Here is a 23,088-nt window from a genome sequence, read left to right on the forward strand (position 1 = left end):
GGCAACTTTTTTGTCGACAATGTTGCTGCTGCTACATAGGATGACTAGGACGCACCAGGAGATTGCACAGATTAATCAGATATGAAACACTTGTATATGTGTGTGTGACAGTCTAAGAATCTATACACAGTGCTACTATGCAGCAACCACAGCTTTTTTCCATGCCAGTTTCTAAATGTTAGAAGAGCTGCAGAATGCACTTGCACTAAGCATCTCATGCTACTTGGTGTATTGAGGATAGATGTATGAGGTTACATCTGTACATAATGTCTGAGGCCAATATTTTCTCTCCATTAAGCAAAATGTAATAATAATAATAAAAAGAAATGGTACTTATATATTAGTTGGGCGCCCACTATACTTAGTACGCTCATACCCCCACTATCCATGTCGGCATGGAGTTGATTTTATATAGTGTGGCGAACGCAGTGAGCCACCGAGCCCGAAGCGTGGCGTGTGTAGCGCGCCCCGTGAGGGGACGCAGAAAACTATGCAAATAGCTTAGTGGGCGCCCAACTAACATATAAGTACCAAAGAAAATGCATTTGTAGCCCTTGCATTGCAAGATAGTTTCCAACTTTTAAACTGATTTCCTACTTACGTTATGAGGCACAGTATAAATATACAATGAATTGTCACATATACAAGAATAGTGTTTTGACTGTTCATAACAAATATGAACGCTGGGCGTTCCCATGGGCGCGATTACCCGCTGCTGCCCCACACCCATACTGGTGAGTGCGATCGCCTGGCGAAGACTCTGTTCGCCATGGTCGTTTGCACCTGGGACAAGCGCAGTATGAAAACATCATCGCACACCGTTACAAATTCACAATGGTGCGCATGGACCAGAATAAGGTGTAAAGTGTGCTAGGGGGAGGCATACACTTCTAATTTTCAATTATGTGAAGCCATTCTTAAAACTTTGGCTGGATATGTATGCATTTTGGCGCAAACTGAAAATGTGTCTCTAAAACAAAAAATCCAAGGAGGCCCACCCTCTTTGTAAAAATATTGACTAAAAAATACCCAGCAAGAGCAGGCCTAGCATAATATATATATATATATATTTTTGGTGAATGGAGGGCCGCCTCATCTGTTGAATTCTATCCATGCTACTATCAAGGCACCCATGCAGAAAATCACTTAGGAGGCTGTGCCGGACCGGTTATATATATATAAAATAACCAAAAAACTCAGGTATTGAAGACTTTACAATGTGATGCATACTGTACCTTATAATTTCCTCCAGGAGTTTCAATGCTTTCCTAGTAGATATGAAGAAAACTGTCTTAGTTTAACATAGAAAATGAAATAATCCCTGAAGACATTATAAAAGGCTTGGGTTTTACTTAATATACTCATGGGGATTACTTTATATACTCATAGGGCCTAATATATGTTTGTACACAACTGCATTCGCAATTGCAATTTTTTAGATTGCGGTACTGCTAATTTTAGCAGGTGAAGCTGCTGCCCAGAAAAGATGACAGACGCCCACCGGGGCCAGCGTAAACGGCCTACACATACACAGGCTATATAGAAGGAGTAGCCCAGAATGACCACATTGGTACCATGTTTCTATATGAATATGTTGGCAGCTGACGGCAGATGCACATCCCGAAACTGCCATGACACGGCTGTGCCATGAACACCTCTAAATGGTCCATTCCTGTCAATCATTCTATAATTAAATTTTCCTTTTGATCACTAATACACCTTGACACATGCGAAATGTAATTGCTGCACATTCGCGGTCTACAGATAATCATTCACATGAACAGGTGTGTACAAACATGAATTAGGTCCAGGGTCCACAACCAAATACATTCATAAGCAGTCATTTTCTAAGCACATGGCAGAAACCAGTGCACCGGATAGTCTTCCCCATGCACAATGGGACATAACTAAAATTGCATCTTGATTGCAGGGGTAAGCTCTTTAGGAGGTGCATAGTGAAAAGGGCAAACTTATTTATACTCGTACAAAGTACAGTAGTTTAATTATAGGGCTATTTTTAGAATGGGCCATAACACCTTTAGCCCTGGGACTGTGACACACGTTCGGTATTTAGCAAAAAGTGGTAAGCTTATTTTACCGCTGTATGTGATTGTACTGCTTACACCCTCTAAGTACAGGCTCCAATGCCAACAATGGGGACCCCATCGTCTTCATTATAGAAAGGGGACTGTGGTATTAGCAGATAAATTACGATGAAACGTCTGGAGTTGAGAGAGTTCTAAAATGTGTACAACTATTATTATTATGCATTTCATAACTTTATAAGATGGACTTACCAGAATTACTGGCTGGACTGAGGAGATCTTGCTATTCTTGGCTCCCCAGTCGCTAAAGAGAGAGTACATTCCCTTTTCCAGTATGTATTGCTCCCCGGTAAAGTCAGGGCATTCATAAGCTACCCACCTATTTGTGCAACAACATGAATAAAACTCAGTTATATCATACTGCTAACAACAGTGGACTAGGACTAAAATAATCTATTTCAAAATTGCATTAAATGCAGAGGATGCAGGAGAAATGTAAAGGTGCCCATACACGTTACAATTATTGTATACAATATCGCATCTCATTGCATTTCGGTTTCGCGATAAGATGAGATCTAGTACAAAAAGTATGTGCTGCACATACTTTTTGTACTAGATCTCATCTCATCGCAAAACCGAAATGCAATGAGATGCGATATTGTATACAATAATTGTAACGTGTATGGGCACCTTAAGACACAATGTCCATGGCATCCATCAGCAATAGACACAAGTACACACACAGAATGCAGAGTTAGAAAATGTGAGGTTTTATATTATTATAGTATACTTTATATAGAATCTGCATCTTTTATTAAACCAGCCTTACTGTACTTCTAATTTTTAATCAATACGCTAAATAAAATCCAGTATAAAGATCTACAAATGATTTTATTACCAAGGTTATACAAGAAATGAACAAACGATAAAAAACTGCACATGATAATAAAATGGATCCACAGGAATCTGCAATATATATTTATAGTGGTGGAAGTCAGAAGCTGGTGGTCTGATAAACCATCCTCAGCATTTACTGTACAGTTCAAATGAGGCTTAGTCATGTGGGATTATGCAAATGACTACCTGCTGCAAAATTCTTCTGCATATAGGCAGGTTAATGTTATAATTAGCTATAAACACTTTCTGGCTACCAAAATAAATTAGAAGCAGATGCTGGAAATAGATTTAATACAAGAATGACCAGAGCATATTACACCTTAGTAACCATATCCAAGTGTATTTCTGCAGAGTGCCAGTTGAACATTATACATACAAAACTGGATTATTTTGGTAGTGTAACAGTATGACTACTAATAACCTGTCTTTTGTGTGTATACAGGATGTTTTTTTATGGTTTTCTCCTTGTCAAGTGAGAAACTATTTTGTAATACTACAGCATGTTCCAACATTTAATAAAACATTAGCGATCAATTACATTTGAGTTCATGTTAAAACATGATAACATAAACTCTAACACTGGGAGTGCCTTGGGGAACCCTGTCTCAGGTCTTCCCTGCCTGCAAGCACTGGTTTAGCCATTGTATACTGGATCACACTCACTGAGCTAATATATGATTGACATTAAGCATGATGGAAGCAGACTCCCTTTCATATATAAAATATATATGTACATTCATATTATCATCTTTGTTTGTAGCACTTGATCTTCAATATACCGTAAATATTTTTGGTCTCCGTAAGTTCTTGAGGACTATTTGATTAGTTATGTTTTAACAAAGTTTTATTGTTTTACTCAGAATTTTTAGAAATAGCATTTACATTGCAGTATTTGTTAAAGCAATACCATAACAAAGTTATGCAATATGCTAAATAGTCGGTTAGGATAGGCAGGGTGGGGGGTTGTTGGTTCCAGACCACTATAGGCATCACCATACGAGAGTGTGACAAGAGAAAGCAAGCCTCTGCTTAGTGACCAGGATAGGGATACTTCACTGTGATGCTATTGTATAGTTCCCTGTCACTGAGGACGAGCCAGCAGTGCGAATAGTCTCTCGGGGGGCAGTCCGGCTACACTACAGGTTTTTCCTAGAAAACTCTAATGTTCCAATTCATATGCAGATACAGGTGGGGTTGCACAATGAATATAGGCATGCAACTTATTTTAATCAGCAGAATCTGCTTGTGAGGCCTATTCATATTGCTTTACGAAGACCTATTTTAATGGATAAAGGCCCTTATTCAGATCTGATCGCAGTATAAATTTGTTCTCAAAATGGGCAAAACCATGTGCACTGCAGGTGGGGCAGATGTAACATGTGCAGAGAGAGTTAGATTTGGGTGGGGTATGTTGAAATTTAAATCTAAATTGCAGTGTAAAAATAAGGCAGCCAGTATTTACCCTGCACAGAAACAATACAACTCCCCCAAATCTAACTCTCTCTTTTTGCCCATTTTGAGAACAAATTTTTACTGCGATCAGATCAGGTCACATGAAAAGACATTCAGCACTACCGAGTCACACGCAGTGGTGTAGCTTGGTTCCACGGTGCCCGGAGCAAGGGCATGTTTCGCGCCCCCCCCCCCCCCATCGTCATGGTGCTGCATCCCTGCCTCCGGCGTCCCAAACCGGCACATGCGCAGTGAGAGTGCTCGCCGGGTTTTAACTGTCCCCACAGACGTGCACGGGGTTAACACTGCGCTAAAAAATAGAATAAAGCTGCTCAATAAATAGTGCGATAAAAAATGAGGGTGAAAATCCCCCCTCTGCTAGTAAAAGGCACAGATGGGGTTAAGGATTAGTCCTGCCTGTGTTCCTCTGGGTACCCTTGGAGATAGGGCCACACTGGCCAACTCACGTGCCCTGGGCTGGTGTCTGGGGTGGTCTGGTTCCAGACCTTACTATTCTGTGCCACTGGATTCTGGGGGCAATCACTGGTCCCTGCCTGATGTGGGGTGCTGCTGTGGGGGGTCAGTTGCTGTGGCCAGGTAGGTGCCAGGCAGCCAGGTGCCATGTACTGGTGTGGTGATGCAGCTGCTGGGTATCGGGCGCTGCTGTCGGGTGCCGGGGACTGGAGCTGTCAATCTCTGCTCTGTCCTCTCTCTGCTACCACGTGCTGCTGGCCACGCTACTGCTCTTCCTCCTCCTGCCCCTCGCCATGCAGCTTAACTCTCCTTCTCCTCGTCGCGCTGACCCCCGACCCCGGGCTTCCTCTTCCTCTCCATGGACAAGGCACATCTCTCCACAGCTAATGTGGGCTCCTTGTTCCGCCCCCCTACACAGGCACAATGGGGATCAACGGCACAGAGGGGAGCGGGGGAGCAGTCGGCAGAGCTCCAGCGCCAGGTGACATGTCGGCACCCGGAGCTGGTGCTCTGCCGGCTCCACCCTAGCTACGCCTCTGGTCACATGGCACAAACACACATACAATGCAATGCAATGCAACTTGCAGCACACAGAGGATAGAGGTCTGTGGACACATCTGCTATGTCAAGGGCCATTCATGATAAGGATTCAAAGAGGCTACATAATGTCTAAAATACAGCCAAGGCAGCATGTTCTGACAATTTAATGGTCTGAAACTTAACTCATTGGGGTCAATTCCATTATATGCAATTTGACATAGTATGTTCCAGTACAATGGGCCTGTGTACAAAAACGCAACGCACCGTGTTTATTTTGGCTTGAGATGCGCACTCCTGTGTACTTCATATCCCAAGCCAAAACATTATTTGCAGGCAGTACTTTTTGTACTAGATCGCATTGCATCTACTTCAAATTGCACGCTGTTGTAGCATATCACTTGCCATTTGAACTAGATGTGATGCGATCTAGTACAAAATACACTAGCGCATATCGTGCTGTGTATGGGCACCTGCACAGTTTTGTGAGAAGTATGCCAACTTCTGTTCTAAACTGTGTGGGCCCATATCCTATATATTATTTAATCGCATGAGATTTAGCCTTGTTAATCACCCCAGATGGCAAAGTGGAGGACTGGTCAAGGGTCTCTTTAGAATAACAATATTCCAGTCTAAATGCCAGATCTCTGGTTTGATCACAAGTTTTTGTAAATATATAACCAGCCAGCAGATAAATTGTTCATTGATTTAGGAATCTTAGGACATTTTAGTTTGTGCTGTTGTGCTGTCCTATTTAAGAAACTCATGCAAAGTGGGTCAAATCATCAAAATGAGCTCAAATGTATCAAAAACATTAGTCCAATGACTTTCTTGCATTATCCTGACAACTGACATTTTATTTACCACGTGAAATAAATATATACTCCCTTATTTACCCTGAAGTTATATCAGGTTATCTTCTAAATACTCCAGTGACAAATATGGAATGAGTGTATGGGCTGGGTGAGCATCTTTAAAGAAAAGGGATACTTACACTCCGCTTATTACATTAATGGATTGCGTCTTCACACCAAAGCCAGTTTCTTCCATGTTTGATATGATACCTAGGACATTGATGTTTGGTGCCTTTTCGTCAAGTTCCTTTTCACTGTACATGGTCATGTGTGGTGTTGAAAAGTCCTGCGAGGTAAAAGTGAAAACATCATTTCAATTACAAGGCAAGAACGCTAAACAATAATAAGTACAATTGCTCTAACCAGGGGATTAAGATTAAGGATTGGGCGGTGAGGGGGACCGGCGGGGATGGTGGGGGAGGCGGCGGGGAGCCCCGGCAGGCTCTGTTGCCACAGGGCACGCGAGCGACTTGTGCACGCGCACCCCTGGCGGTATCCAGACGTGGCGGGCCCTGCAAAGTTAAAGCCGGCTCCATCTGTATAAGCACATCCACTTTCTGCCCATAAATGTACCTGTGAACAAATGCTTTCTGTAACAAGTTAACATCCACGTGTAATAGCATACCAATTTTTTTTAAAGTGGTTAGCATTTACACGCCAAGCCCAGCTTGGTTTTGCTGTGCAAATGATTGGTGCTTTAAAAAAACAGGAGAATTCAAACACACGGGGTGCTATCCAAGAGATTTTACGGAATGTGCGTTTATTTCAGGTAAACTAATTGTACAGCCCAATAAAAAAACAATCGTCCAAACATCTGGAATTATAGGATATAATGTGATACCCCTGAAAGTCTGCTGCTTCTCGAAGATGATTCCATATTTTTATATTTGGATGAGATACCTCAGGGGTCCTCAAACTATTTTGCTCTGGGACCCCATTAGACAATAAAAAAATTATGGGACCCCAGCAAGTTACTGCAGAAGGTCATCAAGTCACATGTGTAGGCAGCACATACATGGCAGCACATAAATATGTGAGGAGTCTAACAAAACAGACAATTCAACAGATTTTTCAGATTCCTTGAATCACTGACTGAGATTAGAAAAGTCATCAGCATTATGGTCAGTAACATGGAATCGCAACCCCATGCTGAGTAGGTCCAGACCCACTTTGGGGTCAGGACCCACAGTTTGAGTACCACTGAGATATTTTAAGGTAACTGCCATTTATGTTGTATAAGCACATCAATTACATGAAATGCACACACACATATATTTTATTTGTGCATGAAACAAGGTCTCATTTTCTTGCACATATTTAGTGCCAGTTACATGTTATTTTCCCAGTAGGTTTTTAGTCCCAAAGAATAAGTATATTTTGGAGACTATGGTTTAAGAGATTTTCCTGGGGGTGGATGACTTTCCATAGCAGGACACTATGAAAAGCCGTCCACCCCATCACTCATCTGGTGGTAATACATCGGTAATGATGCGGGAGCGCACATCAGCACTCATCACCCTTCTATACACACTGGGCTGAGATCTGCATATTTGCTTGAATTTACCTGTGTTGCCAGTGGAAAAGGAGTATTAGACTATAAAAATACTAGGATTAACAAAACATGAAACATACCTGTACTGTATGTCAGTTAAAATGTAATTAATAAAGTCATCTTATCCAAGCCTGATATGCTCATGCAAATTTATATTAACACAGATAATTCTCGTATTTTGGAAATTCTATTATATTAATATATTAGTAGGAACATTATAGCTTAATTTTATTAAGATCTATTTGTTATTTATGAATTATATTAAGAACAATATTAATTCATTGTTTCTAGACAGGGACTTAGCAGTGACTGCACATTATTGAATCAGGCATAATCCTTAATAACTCTTTTTATACCTATATAGTGTCAGTTGTCTTGTGGGCGAATGTTTGGATGCGGGCCCCCCTGAGCTTGTCTAGCTGGGCCACTTCAGGGCATCACTGTTTAAACACATATATTAACATTATACACAGTACTACTTTCTTTGTAGGTATGTATTTTTTCAAATTTTTTAGTTTTGTGACACCTTTAGTACGGAGTAGTTTCTTTCAGGCACCTTACACTCTATAACACCCAATAATCTGTAACACTTCACTGCTATATTCATTTATGTGATGCCCCGTGAACTCCATAGTGTTAGGGGCCTGCTTGATAGAGATGACCTCAACGTTGGTTGGCAGGTTCATATCTTTGGACAAATATATGCTAACTACCCCTTAAATTTAAAAAGTTAAATATGTGAGTAGTGATTTCATAGTGCACCTGAACCCACTCTCTCTCTCGCCCATAGAGACTTTTCAATGTTATCGGCCTCCTTATTTAATACATATTAAGTGCCCTTATTATGTGTCTTGTGATTCTTACTCTGATTGGCTAGATAAATATGCTGGATTTGGTCAAAACCCCCCATGAAATGGCCACCATAACAACGTCGTAAACCAGATGAACAGTAAATTCAGTGGCTTCATTATTAAATTTGGATTTTAAAACACTAGTAAAACGGTCACTGAGTAATTTACCACCAGAAGAAAGTAATGGCAAGGGCTACGGTTTCCATACAATTTACCCACCAGTCTGCGGTCTTCTTCAGGTATTAACATTTGGGCTAGTATGCCAGAGATCCTACATAATAACCCAGCAGTATATACATACGAAAGACAGATATTGCAGAAAGCAGAATAGCAAAGCCTCTTAGGGGAGATTATGTACTGTGTATATTGGGACCAGTAAAAGAACACTTACAGATAAAATAGGACGTAATGACTGCAGCAATCCGTTGTAACCGCCCCAGGTATTCCACTCCTCATAATCACCTTCCTCCAGCAAATACTGGTGACCTTCAAATTCAGGTTTCTCATAACCAACCCACCTAATAAACAAATGTCAATCATTTAAAATAACCAATATTTAAAGCAGAGTACCATTTTATTGCAAGGTTTATCACTTATGTCTTAAATCAATAGATTTAGAAAAGAGGGCAAGACTGCAAAGAAAACATTGCTTTAAGGAAAATTATACTCACAACCCACTGAGAACTCTCATAGACCCAACAGTCGTAAAAGGAAGTCCTGGCTCCTCTCCATTTCCTTCTAGTATTTCTAAATTTGCAAATGTCAGTATTTCTTTTTCTAGTTCCACTTGTCTACCTTCAAACATGGGTTTTTCAAATATAACTATCTAGTATATGGAAAAAATATGAATAAAAAAATATGCATAAACAGAGCTATCATTAATAAGATATCACATAAAAGTATACTAAAATATCATTACAGTTATTCAGTAAAAAAACAACTTTAGTAAATAGAAGATATATTTGTTTCAGAAAAAATATTTATCTATAAACACAAGAACATTACATGCCAAACCCCAAAGTTGCGAGACATGTTACCATGTTATCATCTAGGACAGTGGTGGCCAAACTCAATCTTCAAGGACAGTTCATGCTTTCCAGATCACCTGCGGGGCTGAAATGGGTCAGTAATGGACATACTTGTCCATAAGCTAGGAGATCTGGAAAAAGAAACCGTACTTGGTGTAGTTTCACGGTGGCAGCTGGCCGCCCGCTCCTTCTGGGTCCACAGTGCTTGCCCACGCTTTGGGCTCGGTGGCTCGCCACACTTTATAAATTCAACTCCACGTGGATAGTGGGGGTATGAACTATCCACGTCGGCGGGGAGTTGATTTTTTAAAGTGTGGCGAGCGCGAGGGGATGCGGACCCGGAAGGAGTGGGCGGACAGCTGCTGCCGTGAAACTACAAAAGTACCAAATTAACTGTTAAGGGTACTCCAGGAACATGTTTGGCCACCCATGCTCTAAAAGATTTTTGCAGCAAAAGAGCTGGAACACAGGCTATGGGGGTTATTCTCACCTTTTGCACGGGACACCAATGATTTGCATCTGCGCAGGCGTATTTCTGCGCATGTGCAGGGTGCAAGCGGGCATGGCGAACTACATGTTCGCCATTCCGCTCCCACCTATCAGTGGGAGGCGTGGGGCGGCACAGCCCATGGAAACGCCCAGCGTTTCATAAGCTAGGACATCTCGAAAAAATGAACTGTTAAGGGTACTTCAGGAACAAGTATGGCCACCCATGCTCTAAAAGATTTTTGCAGCAAAAGAGCTGGAACACAGGCTATGGGGGTTATTCTGATCGTGGACAGCGTTTAGTCCACACGCAATGCTGCGAGTTTTGTGTGGACCAGAATAAGGTCCTATATCAGCACAGGTTGTCTTCCTAGTGGTGGCTGCAACAAGGACCAGCTGTAAGAAACATGAACTCAACTTAGCAGTGCTAGTGACGATTCTCTTAAATGCAAGAGTGTGTGTGTGAAAAACCTTTAATATAGCAATATTAATGTCCTATTCTTACAACATACTCAGTTATTTATTATTAAAACAGATTTGTACTTTTGAGACCTATACTGTTGTACATTTCATTCACTGATCTTACCTTTGGCTCATATGGTATTTCAACTTTGCGACTTCCCTGTAGAAAGAGAACATGACATGTTCAATTAATAATCAAATAATGATTCTATTAGTGTAAGGTGTGTATAATCTTAATAAACCATTTAGGGAAGACTGGCACATATTAAATAAAACATTCATTTTGTTCAATGACTGAATAGTTACTTTGAGGGTCATTTTAATAAATATATTGTATTACAATGCACAGCGTGTGTTTAACTACTTTTCTTAAGATAATGTACACTTGCTGTTTATCTACAGTAATTTGACATTGAAACCTGCAAATGCTGTGGATAACTGGGAAGTCTAAAGCTGTGTACACACCTAAAGATTTAGCTGTCGAATCTATCTGGTGGGAGCTAAATTCTAGTAATATTTTATATGGGAAACAGACAATAGTCATTCACACAAATTTGTTAAATCTGTTTAACAAATGTATCTGAACAATCATTTATTTCCATTTTCCAGCATTTGGAAGCAAATAGTTGATTGGACAAATATGGTGGATTGGACAGATAAATCTAAAGGTGCCTACTCAGCTTTACAGTTTTACTGTGTATCTACTGATTTAGTACCTGCACAGAATGTCCAATCAGAAAGGTCTGTAACTACTTTTAGAAAAATAAAGATTTGCTTGGGCAGATTCAACTAGCGCAAAATTTACCTGTGGCTAATTGCTCTGGTTACAATTTGGTACTGATGCTCTGCAAGTTAAGGGATGCACTTAACGTGGAGATTTCCTCACAGCCTCAGGAGCTAAGGGTAACCCATGGATTCAGGGAGTTTAATGCATAATATATGGATTAAGGTGCATTACCTGTGGGTTTACGTTTAAGGAAAATGCATAACTGAATAGCTCCAGGAGCTAAAACTGATTTTTACCCACACAGTAAATACCATGGCAAACTGAAATACTGAGAAAATTTAATATGACAAGGAGGAAGATGTCAGGTATACTTTGAGGTAGATGCCATTGTAAAAATGGGATGGAATGATAACGATGGTGTCAATAGTAAGAAAACTTTAATTTAAAAGACTGTACCCTTCTGCCACCTAACACCATACACCTTTTATATATGCTTTTCAGCCACATTTGAACATTAGGTGGGCAGATTTAAAAGAATAAAGTCACACATAATTGTTTAATTAAATTGGGTCAAGTAATTAACATCAATGTATTGGTTAAGCTAACAGTGTCAAGATACAAAAATATCGAAGACCGTGGGTACAGTAGAATGATATATGCATAAGCCATATGTCTATTTCCTACATCAGCATTAATAAGAGAATAGGAGTGTAGCATGGGGAAACATCAGGCATACTTATTTATAAAAAAAAAGTTTAGATAGAGCTAGCTGCTTACACACCTATTAACTCTTTAGTTTAGAAGTTCTGACATACATCTTAGATTAAATACACAAGCCACAACTTTGCTCATAATTGTCACGAGAAGAATTAATGATTTAAAAGATCTTTTTCCCACATTAGCTGCCTTTTCCTACAAATATAGTATGTGATCATTTTAGTTAAAAATAATTTTTTACTAAATTGGGGAACACTACGCACATAACAATATTTTTCAAAGAACAACCACTGCATTATCCCCCATTACTGAATGTTATTCACTGTCATTTCATTATCAGCAGTAGATATGATACAATGATCTCACCATTTTCAAAGGTCTCATTGATCCTATGTATGCTTCCTGTGTATTCCAAAATGACAGGTCAGGGTACTCTCTGGGCTCCAAGATATATGGTACTCCTTGGAATCCAGATTCTTCATAAATCAACCATCTGAATACAGAACATGTTCTAAGTGATATGTCACAAAACATTGTTGGATGCATAACTTGTGTCTATTGGTGTGTACACACAGTACTTTTTGCCTTCCGATGTTGACGATATCGTCAACATCGGATCGGAATCGGATGCAGATCGCAAGGGTTTTAACCCTTCAGATCCCGATCCGATTCCGATGCGTGTTCACGTATCGCAAGGCAGAAAGTCTTGTCTGCCTTGACTATATAGTGCAGATCTGCACTATATAGTCAGACTTGTATGCAAATCGGATCTGACCGTGTGTACACACCATATCACAACATTTCTTAAAATAATATTGAATAATTAAAGCAAGTTACAAGAAACAAAATGAAGAAAAATATATCAAACTTTGCAATAGAATCCTGTACGGATTAGGATCTACTAGGGTAAGCATTGATAAATTCAGACACCAGTAGCAGTATAGGTAGGCTTACCATACTATCACTTTAAACAAGGACATTCATGAATTACACAGGTGCTATGATTGGCTGACTTTAGGTTGGGGCCACACACAGGAGCCAAGCGGATCCCATTCAGTGGGAACCGCTTGCCCAGAAGGAGGCTGTATGGGGTTACACACAGGCCCTTGCGTATTTTCGGACGGCCACCAAGTGTTCTTACGAGTTGATGTTTCATGTGAACAACTCCCCCATCTGTGGAAACCTCCCCCATCCTCCGAAGGTCGCCGACCATCGAATGATGGACCAAGCGGTCAGACAGCTCCGAGTGCTTCAGACCACTCGAACATTTCTCAGTGTGAAAGAACGGATATGGGCGGGCAGCTAGCATCCAGCTATGTCAGCTGTCCGCCAGTGTTCCCTCTAAGCTGTGCGCACGTGCGCGCGCACACACCTTGACGAGCGCGCGCACAGACATTACAACTAAGCGCACAAAGCAGCAGTGGTCCCTTTTTGCAGTTGTGGACTCAAGTAATGTGTGTTTCACCCATTAACTATATTGTGTACTGTATTTTGAATGTTTATATGTGTAATGTCATTTTGAAGTAAAGTTAGCACAAATGCTGAACGTCATTTTCCAGTTATATATAAGTGACACACAAAAATGTAAATTTCATTCCAAAGTTGCACAGCCAAAATCTTTAGCTGCACACAGCCTTCGTAAAATTAGAGGGAACATTGCTGTCCACCCCTACACGTGCGTCACGGCCGGATTACCATGCGTACCCCCAGCATTTTCATGGGAACGCCCATGAAACGCGGGGCGTACGCATATAATAATAATACAAACATCCCTTCATGCCCCTCACCACCCCCTGCTCGGATTGTTCCGACCGATCGTTTTCTGTACGGAATTCACGCCGTATTCAGACATGTGCTGAAACGCCTCTGCACATGTGCAAACACAATACATAGGCCGTCCGAGCGAATACGCAGCCGCCCAACTCAATCAAAATAAGGGTCACAGTGTTGTGGCTGGATTCTGCAAACAATACTCATGAATTACACATTTTGAACCAATTTCCACAGTATCATATTTCATTCACAACAATCACAGAGTATTTCTAAAAGAAAAGACAACAACATTTAAAAAAAAAAGTATTATTAAATGCAACTCTGGCTCTGTCTTCAGACCTTGACTGTCTATTTGCTGAAAAGGAGTGTTGCATCATTAAGAAACCAGGCCTTTGGTCTACAATTGTGTACAATTACACCAGCACACAGCAATTACAGATAAAAGAATACAGTACTCTGTGAAAAGCCATCTCAATACACAAATACACCTGTTAGGCAGGTACTAACTGAACAGGTGCACAGTAGGCCCTGATTATATCTACAACAAATAGAGGAAGGAAGAATAATGGATCAGAATACATTATCATGGATATTTTTTTTTAAATGAACAAAAACAAACAAAAGAAATAACAAGTTATTTAAAAAAAACTTTTTTTTACTGTTGTACAATCTGCATGAGATCCAGATGAGATTTTGACTATATAGTCAAAATCTCATCTGGATCTCATGCAGATTGTATGGGTTTTATCCCAAGCGATCCAGATGCGGTCAAGATGCGCGCTCCCATATCTCAGCCAGAAAGTCTTGGCTGCCCTGTCTATATAGTGCAGATCTGCACTATATAGTCTAAATTGTATGCAGATCTGGATCTCATGCAGATTGTACAAGTGTGTACACAGCAAACATGTTTAATACCTTATTTATGAAACATTTCACTAACTGCAGAAATACTTTGTCTAATTTCAGAGTACAGGAAAATCTTACCCATGCCATTTAAATCTTAAGAGAAAAAAAAAAAGAAACACTTTATGGAGCGCTTGCTTTCCAACAAAAACAAGTACTCCAGCACTAAGCAATTAGTTTTACATTTTAACCCCAGGGTGAGCACAAAAAAGCCCCTTGCCAACTTGCTGTGCTCACCACAGGTTCTATTCTCCCTCTATGGGGGTCGGGGACCCCCACAGGGAGAATAGCCCCATGTCAGTCGGGATGTGATGCTTGCTTCAACCTGTCCACTGTGTATAGAGACAGAGTACACATATGCCCAAGTCTCCACGAACCACAATCTGTGAAAGCTGGCAAAGCCAATACAACACAAGGCATGGGAATAAGATTTTTGTTTAAATTAACCCTTCTCCTTTGGTAGTCACCATAACACATTTAAGTGATAATAGGATACAATATCTAATCTACCATATATTGCTATCACTTTAATATCAACATTGTATTATTTGTAATGCGGTAATTATATCTTATGTACGCCACATGATGTGTTTGTCATGTGAAATAAGAATCAATTCCCTAAATCATTGGTCCCCAAACTTTTTTGAATCACAACACCCTAGAGTATCAGAATATTTTAACGGCACCCCTTGACTCCCCCATTTTTTTAATTAATACATTGTGTTTATATGTCATCCTTGGCCTCAATTATGTGATAAGGGACAGGATTTGCTTCTGTTTGCACACATATTTTATGATTGGCAGCCACGAGCACTGGATTTGTCCATTACATAGAGCATAAATAATGTCCCTGGACCGCCAACACAGGGCACCCTTGCTAGTGTCCCGAGACACCCCAGGATATCACGGTACACAGTTTGGGAACCCCAGCTCTAAATAACAACCAATTTCCATTTTAAGTTTTCCGTAAGGACAGACATTCTAGAAGGCAAAAATTGGCAACTTATATGCAGCTGCGGGAAAATAAAGGGAAATTGAATAACTCTAACATGGTCTGTGGCTACAGTTCCAAAACCGTTCATGAAATGCTCAGCTTCATGATATCTGACAAAACAGCTTAGTAAATGCTGATAAAAGTTGGAGAGAAGTCAAGACCACCTTCCCCCAGAAAGGACTAGTAAAGCACTCTGGTTCAAAGCTGCCCTCCAATCTAAGTAACAGATCCCAGATGTGCAGCTTTAATATAATAATAATAATAATAATAACATCATCATCAATAATAATCATAAAAAGAGGTAACAGGTAGAGTTACAGTATTTTGCAAGCTACTGTATAACCTCAAACAATTACAAAAATAAATGTAGATACTTACACTCCGCAATGCACTTTAATGGAGCACGTTCTCTGTAGTCTTCCATATACCTGTAATTCTTCTGTATCATCAAAATAGGATGTCATAATCCCTAAACCTTCTGGGTCTGTGAACAGGTCGATTTGACAAATGCGGTAATCCTAATAAAATAAAATCGCCAAATTACTACTTTCATTGTTAATGCAGAACGTAAAATGATACTGTACAGAAATTCCAAAGATACATAAAATAGTTTCTGGTTCTCACAAGTTATAAATATATTGAGGAATCCCTACTATGCACCATACACTTGCATATTTAGTGTACAGTTAAATTCTACAGAAAGGGTGTGGTCAAGAGATTTATGTTCTTTTACAAAACGATTGTGTAATAAAATATGACAAATGCATATAAACTCTACAAAATTAAATAGTTTCTTCATCAAGAGGAGCAATGTTATAACTGTACATGGTTCAGTTTGACAATTTATGGGTCATGTGTACCTCCAATATACAGATGGAGCCCTCCTTTAATAGGATTAAGTGAATAATAGGATTACTCTGCTAATCCCCTACTCTATTGTTCTATGTATTGTATTGCTGCTGAGAACAATAGGATAGCCATGGTGAGCGACGACCTAAGGAAGATAGTTGAGAGGGGCTCCATCTGTACAGTAAACTGTACAGTAAATTAGTAGTTTCACTGGAACTCTGCCACTACCAAGATTCAGCATACACCCATTTCCCACCACATGGCTTCTCCAGCCTGTGGACAGGGGGTCCGGTGATTCCCGTAGCTGGCTCCCGGGATGGGTGCCACCATCTTGCATGTGACATTTCCGGCTAGGGGGCAGGACCAGATATAACCTCCGTTGGAGGTTGGGTCAGTGATGTCACCCCCTGGGAGGGATAAAAGGTATGTATGCCTGTCCCTCAGTGCTGATGCTTCTTCTGATTACGGTCAGTCTCCAGCTGACAGCCTGCTGAACTATTACCCTGCTTGTTCCTGTCTGCTAGTTCAGCCTAGTACCGGTGTTACCTGTACATTGCAAAGTATGCCTCCTGAGTTCCGTTATACCTGAGTTCCGTTACATTGCCAAGTGTGCCTCCTGCGTTCCGTTATACCTGAGTTCCGTTACATTGCCAAGTGTGCCTCCTGCGTTCCGTTATACCTGAGTTCCGTTACATTGCCAAGTGTGCCTCCTGAGTTCCGTTACATTGCCAAGTGTGCCTCCTGAGTTCAGGTATACCGGAGTTCAGTTACATTGCCAAGTGTGCCTCCTGAGTTCCGTTATATTGCCAAGTGTGTCTCCTGAGTTCCGTTATACCTGAGTTCCGTTATATTGCAAAGTTGCATCCTGAGTTTCGCCACAAGTGGGTTTCCTGAGTTCAATTCTTTACACGCCACTAGCAGGGGCGGATCCAGGATAAAATGACAGGGGGGGGCACCATGATAAAAGAGGGTTTAGGTGGGGGAGGGCCAGTGTTAGTGGTGGCAGTGTACATGCTAAGAGAGCGGCAGAGAGAGGGTGGCAATGGGATTAAAAATAGGCCCTGGCATTTAAAGTACGCAGGCCCACCATGGCAACAAAAGTGAAGGATGTAGTTGTGCGCGCGCCGAAGGCGCGCTCTGGAAAAGGGGGTGTGGCCACTCAACAGGGGGCATGTCCTTAAGTGTAGTGTACAACACCATATACAACTTCTACACATTATGCAACAAAATACTAGACCCCATTATACTTGCCCCTTACACATGATGTCACACGGATTGAGCCAAAATTTACATAATAACACATGGATTGAGCCAAAATTCACATAATGCCAAATGGATTGAGCCAAAATTTACATAATGCCAAATGGATTGAGCCAAAATTCACATAATGCCACATGGATTGTGTCAAAATTCACATAATGCCACACGGATTGAGCCAAATTCTTAAGATGCCATATGGATTGAGCCAAAATTCACATAATGCCACACGGATTGAGCCAAAATTCACATAATGCCACACGGATTGAGCCAAAATTCACATAATGCCACATGGATTGAGCCAAAATTCACATAATGCCACACAGATTAAGACAAAATTCACAATACGCTTCATAAACAGGGACATTGTCCACCAAAGGCGCGCATTAAACATTTACACCATAATGTCCATTGCACGTTAAGTTACACGGCATGATGTCCATTATGTATTATGCCAAACACCATAATGCCTATTAAAAATTATGCTACATACAGTAAGTGCTGCTTATCTACATGCTCATTGCCAAGGGTTCCATGCTCATTGCCAGAGGTTCCATGCTCGTTGCCATGTGAGATTACATGCTCATTGCCAACAGGGAATACATGTTCGTGGTAATTGGGGGACAGCCGCCACCAGGCAGAAGTGATAGCCACTGACAATGGCAGAGCCTGGCTGTATTCCGAGCACTGCAGGTCCCAGCTATTTGAAATAATACCCATTTCACACCATAAAATGCATTCCCAGGTTGGCCCCTTTTCACGTGCCCAGGTGCCCCCCCCCCTGAATCCGCCACTGGCCACTAGTAACCTGCTGCACCGTCCGCTACCCGCCATACAGCTCATACAAGGCAACATTACGTTCTTGTCTCTGCCAGTGTTCAAGCTCCCCAAGGAGGCTCCCGTCAGAGTGCCGCGACCTGCTGGGTGGACGCAGCGGAGTCCAAATTCCCTTGCGGGAATCACTGGTGAAAACCGCCACCCAGTAAGACTCCGCGTCTCTGGTTGGGGGTTCCACCAAACTCCTAGAGAGCTTCTCTTATGCGAAGACAGTATATCAGACCGGCAGTCCTTTCTCCACCTCTCCCATCCGTATCGGAGCAACCACCCACAGGGGATCCACAATAATCCGTTAAATGTTAAAAATTCCAGGATTGATGATTATGATTATTTTTGGTAAGAAGTAGCAAATTAAGAATGTCCAGCATGTTAGATTTCTCTGATCCACCGACCCAGACATCAGGAGAATAGGGAATTGCCACAATAGCTGCCTAATGTATGGGTCTATTACTTGCTTTTTCTTTCTTTACTCCAAACTCAGAAACAGGCCCAGATTTGTGGCCATCACAATACGGATCTACAGCACTTGGAGGGGGAGGGGGGGGGGTCGCAAAGTAGGAAAGTGTGATTCAAGAGATCACTTACAGATGTCCTAAATCTAACTTGGATAGTTGTATGACTCAGCTCCTTACTATGAGCCTTATTCTAGTTCATTCTTTTTGACAAAATCCTTCTTAGCTGGACAAAACCATGTGCACTGCAGGGGGGTAGATGTAAAATGTGCAGAGAAAATTAGATTTGGGTGAGATATTTTGTTACTGTGCAGGGTAAATACTGGCTGCTTTATTTTTACACTGCAATATAGATCTCACTTTGAAGTAAAACCCCACCCAAATCTAATTCTCTCTGCTCAAGTAACATCTGCCCCACCTGCAGTGCACATGGTTTTGTCCATCTAAGAGGAAATTTGTCAGAGAGAGTGAACCAAAATAACCCATTATGTTCCGTACTTCAGGCAGTCGTCCATTTCTGAATTACTGTGTTTGCTTGAGTGTACCGTTTGTTTGCCTTGTCACTATGATCATTCTGCCCTGTGGACTCTAAATGAAGGGTTTTATATTTTTAAATAAAGTCATTGCCTCAAATTAAAGGCCTGCTGTCAAATATAGAGCATTCCCACTATGAGATATAAAAAAATATATTGAATGAAAGTTACAGGCCATCCAAGCTCTAGATGTGTCCCAATGCCCTATGAAGAAACTTTCTATTGTTTTTTTTCATCTGTTTATAAACTAACACATATTTTATAGTTCAATAATACCCCTTTCACATTGCACTTTTAAAACGGTATATTGCCGTTTTTTTCCCATTTTAAAACATTTAAGGCTGCAATGTGAAAGTGCCAAAGTTGATTTACCAGTTAAAGATAACCGGTATTTCAACACGGTTAAAAAGCAGATTCCTACACGTTTTAAAGCCGTTTTTTAGGCAGTGTGAATGGCTCTATTTCAATGGCTTGAAACGTGTCCCTTGGGGGTTAAACGGGTTGAATTTTGAATGGTATTAAATGATTTTTAAAATGGTTTTCACCTGCAATGTGAAAGGTCTCAAGGCTCAGACCCGTTTTAAAGTCCCATTTAAGAATACCGTGTCATTACCCATTTCTGCAATGTGAAAGCAGTATAATAGAATCATACAATATTTGATGTATGTATCAAAAAGTATATTTGCTTTTTTTCCCCCTCTTTTTTTGAGTCAATATTTCCATCTATGGTCAAATTAGATTAATACTAATTACATAAATATTTGTTATTTATTTGAAGTTTTCATTTGCAGGTATGTTTTTTCATTTCATTACTTAGCACTCTTGGGGAAAAAGAGTCAAATTCAAATGCTAAGGTTGACACCAGTCATCCATTGTAGTGGTTTCTGACGTCACTACTATCTGCTTGCTGCTGTTTTGGGGAATACAATACATGTGCACATTTATTATTACCACAAACAATGGATTAGTTATGTGTCTGGTTATATTACACAATTGTACCTATGAAATTATGGAGTCCATTCAATTAGGCGCATATTACTGGCGACCACGAGGCAGTGTGTTAACAAGCCACATTTATTGTACAGACTATTATTGCTAACCCCATAGGGCTATGTACAAAAATCCACAAAATCTAGGGCGAGATAATGCAGTAATTTGCAGAGCCATTGGCAGCGTTTCCACCCCATGGCAACTTTATCCCTCTCATCTGATTGAATCAACCCCTTTGTGTACTATTTTTGATTTACTCTATATATACTATTTTTTTCTACTGTTTAATTACTGTAGAGTAACCAAAACCAATAACCAGAAAATTAAAGAATGCATTTTAAGAAAACAGAATTCTATTTATACACCCACCATTGCAGTACATGCTTCAATTGCTAGGTTGTCTTAAACTAACCAACATTAAGGAGAGTATTTCATGTTTTTATTCTCCATGTGCAGCGAATCCGGTTTAGGATTCGCTGCACATTCGCAGGGTTCAGGAGGGCTGCAGCATTCGCTGCCCACCCTCCCTGTCACCCTATTCAATGCCGCAGGGGCTCGTTGCCCCTGCTGGCGAATTTTAACCCCTGCGGCCGGGGGACAGAGGCAGGCAGGGATACGTAAGCCTCCCTGCCTGCCCCAGAATTTGTGGGGGAGGGCTCCCGGGGCACAGGCAGCAGAGGCTGCCCCCTGGGAATGCTGGCACGGGACAGGGGCAGGCAGCCGCTTCTCTGGTCCCGCACGTAACAAGCCGGGACCAGAGTGAATGGAATATATGAATATCTAATGAGTGGATCCCGGCCCCATGCTGGCGAATGTGTAAAATAAAAAAATTAAAAATATATTAATGTGCTTCAAGCACATGAATAAAAATAGCATACCCCTTCACAGAAAAAAAAAAATCTGATTTTTTGACACAAAAAAATAATTAAAAAAAACCTTTATTTTAAAAGATCACTTTCCAGTTCACGTTAAAAAGATGTCGAATGCAAAATGGTGAATCATGGCAAAAATCAGGGAGAAAGCAATTCGCCATCCTAGCATTGAATACAATCCCGGCGAATCCCAGTGAAAACCCCATTGAAATACACCAGCGAATTGCACGAAATGAGAGGTGCATAAATAAATATTCACCAAAAAAGATACTATGCGGAGTATGATAAAACATTGTGAGAGGAAAACAGAGGGGTTTTTTTTTGGCGATTTTTGCCCATATATTTCACGGATATATTTTTACAGGGTATTCAATTAGATCTCCTGTAAAAAAAAAAAAGTGCCCGAAAACACAAAGGTTTATTAAAAACGGTGTGTTTTTGCCACCACACTTATTGAGGATATGCTTTGCCTGCTTGAGTCAGATGATACAAAACCTTTATAAGCTGTGGCTCATGCCAGCTTATCGGGGCTAATAGGATAGCTGCAGCAAATACACTTTTGCCAACGATGGCATGTAATTGGATAGCCCCCTAAGAGTTGAATGATAAGGTGATCACACAGCCAAATACGCAGCGTATCTGTCCCCAGAAATGCCAGCAATGCTGAATTGAGGATGGTGTACATATACATATTTTCAGATATTTTGTTTGCACAATCAATAGGCTAGGGCAACCAATGAAGATGAAATTAAATATAGTGCAGGGATAAGGATGAGAGGATAATTTTCTTTGAATATATGATCAACCCTGCACCAAGGCCTTTTTTTTTTTTTTTTAAAGGATAAACCTATATCATGCTATAGGTAAAATTTGACTAAATATGTAACCAACGGATGATATGGTTGGATAAAGCCCATACAGTATAACATTGTATACTGCATGTTCTCTATAGTTTCATGTACTGTAAAATTAGTTTGATCTGTTGTACCCACAGCTAAAATGTCAATATTTCCTCCTTTAAAGGGGTGTACACATGGGCTGGAGGCTGGGCGATTTTGAGTTCAAAATCTCGATGTTGCTGCTGGAGATAACCACTGGCCATTCGCAGCAGCAGACCACATGTACAGCTGAATAGACACTGCTGTATCTAGTCAAAATATTGTTGCCTGCAGTGTCTATTTGGCCGGGGTGGTGGTGACACTGTGGGGCCGTGCATCGCTATTGCATGCTGTGCACACACAGGGCGATTCTGGCAAACATTCAAAGCGATTTTGAAAATGCAGTCAAAATTGCTTAGAAGAATCGCCCCATGTGTACACAGCTTTACCCTCAATATACTGTATAACTGTATACAGATCTCTCCTAATAGAGATGACCTAAAGTGATCTGCAGGTAAACAGAAAAACGAAAAGCTTTCATTAAGTAATATGACCCTTGATCCTTTGGCATTCATTTTATTTGGTGGGTTAGTCTGATTTTAAATGCTTTTATAGAATAGGAAGACTACAATTTATAGGAAATTAAACACATGTTTGCAGGTGTTTAA

The 23,088-nt window shown here is 40.7% G+C and overlaps 1 protein-coding gene across 1 annotated transcript in view; it reads right to left on the reverse strand.

The window, feature by feature from the left end:
* Nucleotides 1–23,088, reverse strand: part of CRYBG1 (crystallin beta-gamma domain containing 1) — a 333,416-nt gene that overhangs the window by 15,304 nt on the left and 295,024 nt on the right. The window contains exons 8-15 of the mRNA XM_083176952.1: nt 16,131–16,270; nt 12,449–12,575; nt 10,763–10,798; nt 9,334–9,488; nt 9,054–9,180; nt 6,400–6,545; nt 2,298–2,424; nt 1,236–1,268 (exon numbers count right to left, since the gene is read on the reverse strand). Of these exons, the coding sequence (XP_083033078.1) occupies nt 1,236–1,268; nt 2,298–2,424; nt 6,400–6,545; nt 9,054–9,180; nt 9,334–9,488; nt 10,763–10,798; nt 12,449–12,575; nt 16,131–16,270 (891 nt within the window). The remainder of the gene's footprint in view (nt 1–1,235; nt 1,269–2,297; nt 2,425–6,399; nt 6,546–9,053; nt 9,181–9,333; nt 9,489–10,762; nt 10,799–12,448; nt 12,576–16,130; nt 16,271–23,088) is intronic.

This window comes from Crinia signifera, chromosome 3 (assembly GCF_055691185.1).
Source record: "Crinia signifera chromosome 3, ASM5569118v1, whole genome shotgun sequence".
In the NCBI taxonomy this organism is placed as follows: Eukaryota; Metazoa; Chordata; class Amphibia; order Anura; family Myobatrachidae; genus Crinia; species Crinia signifera.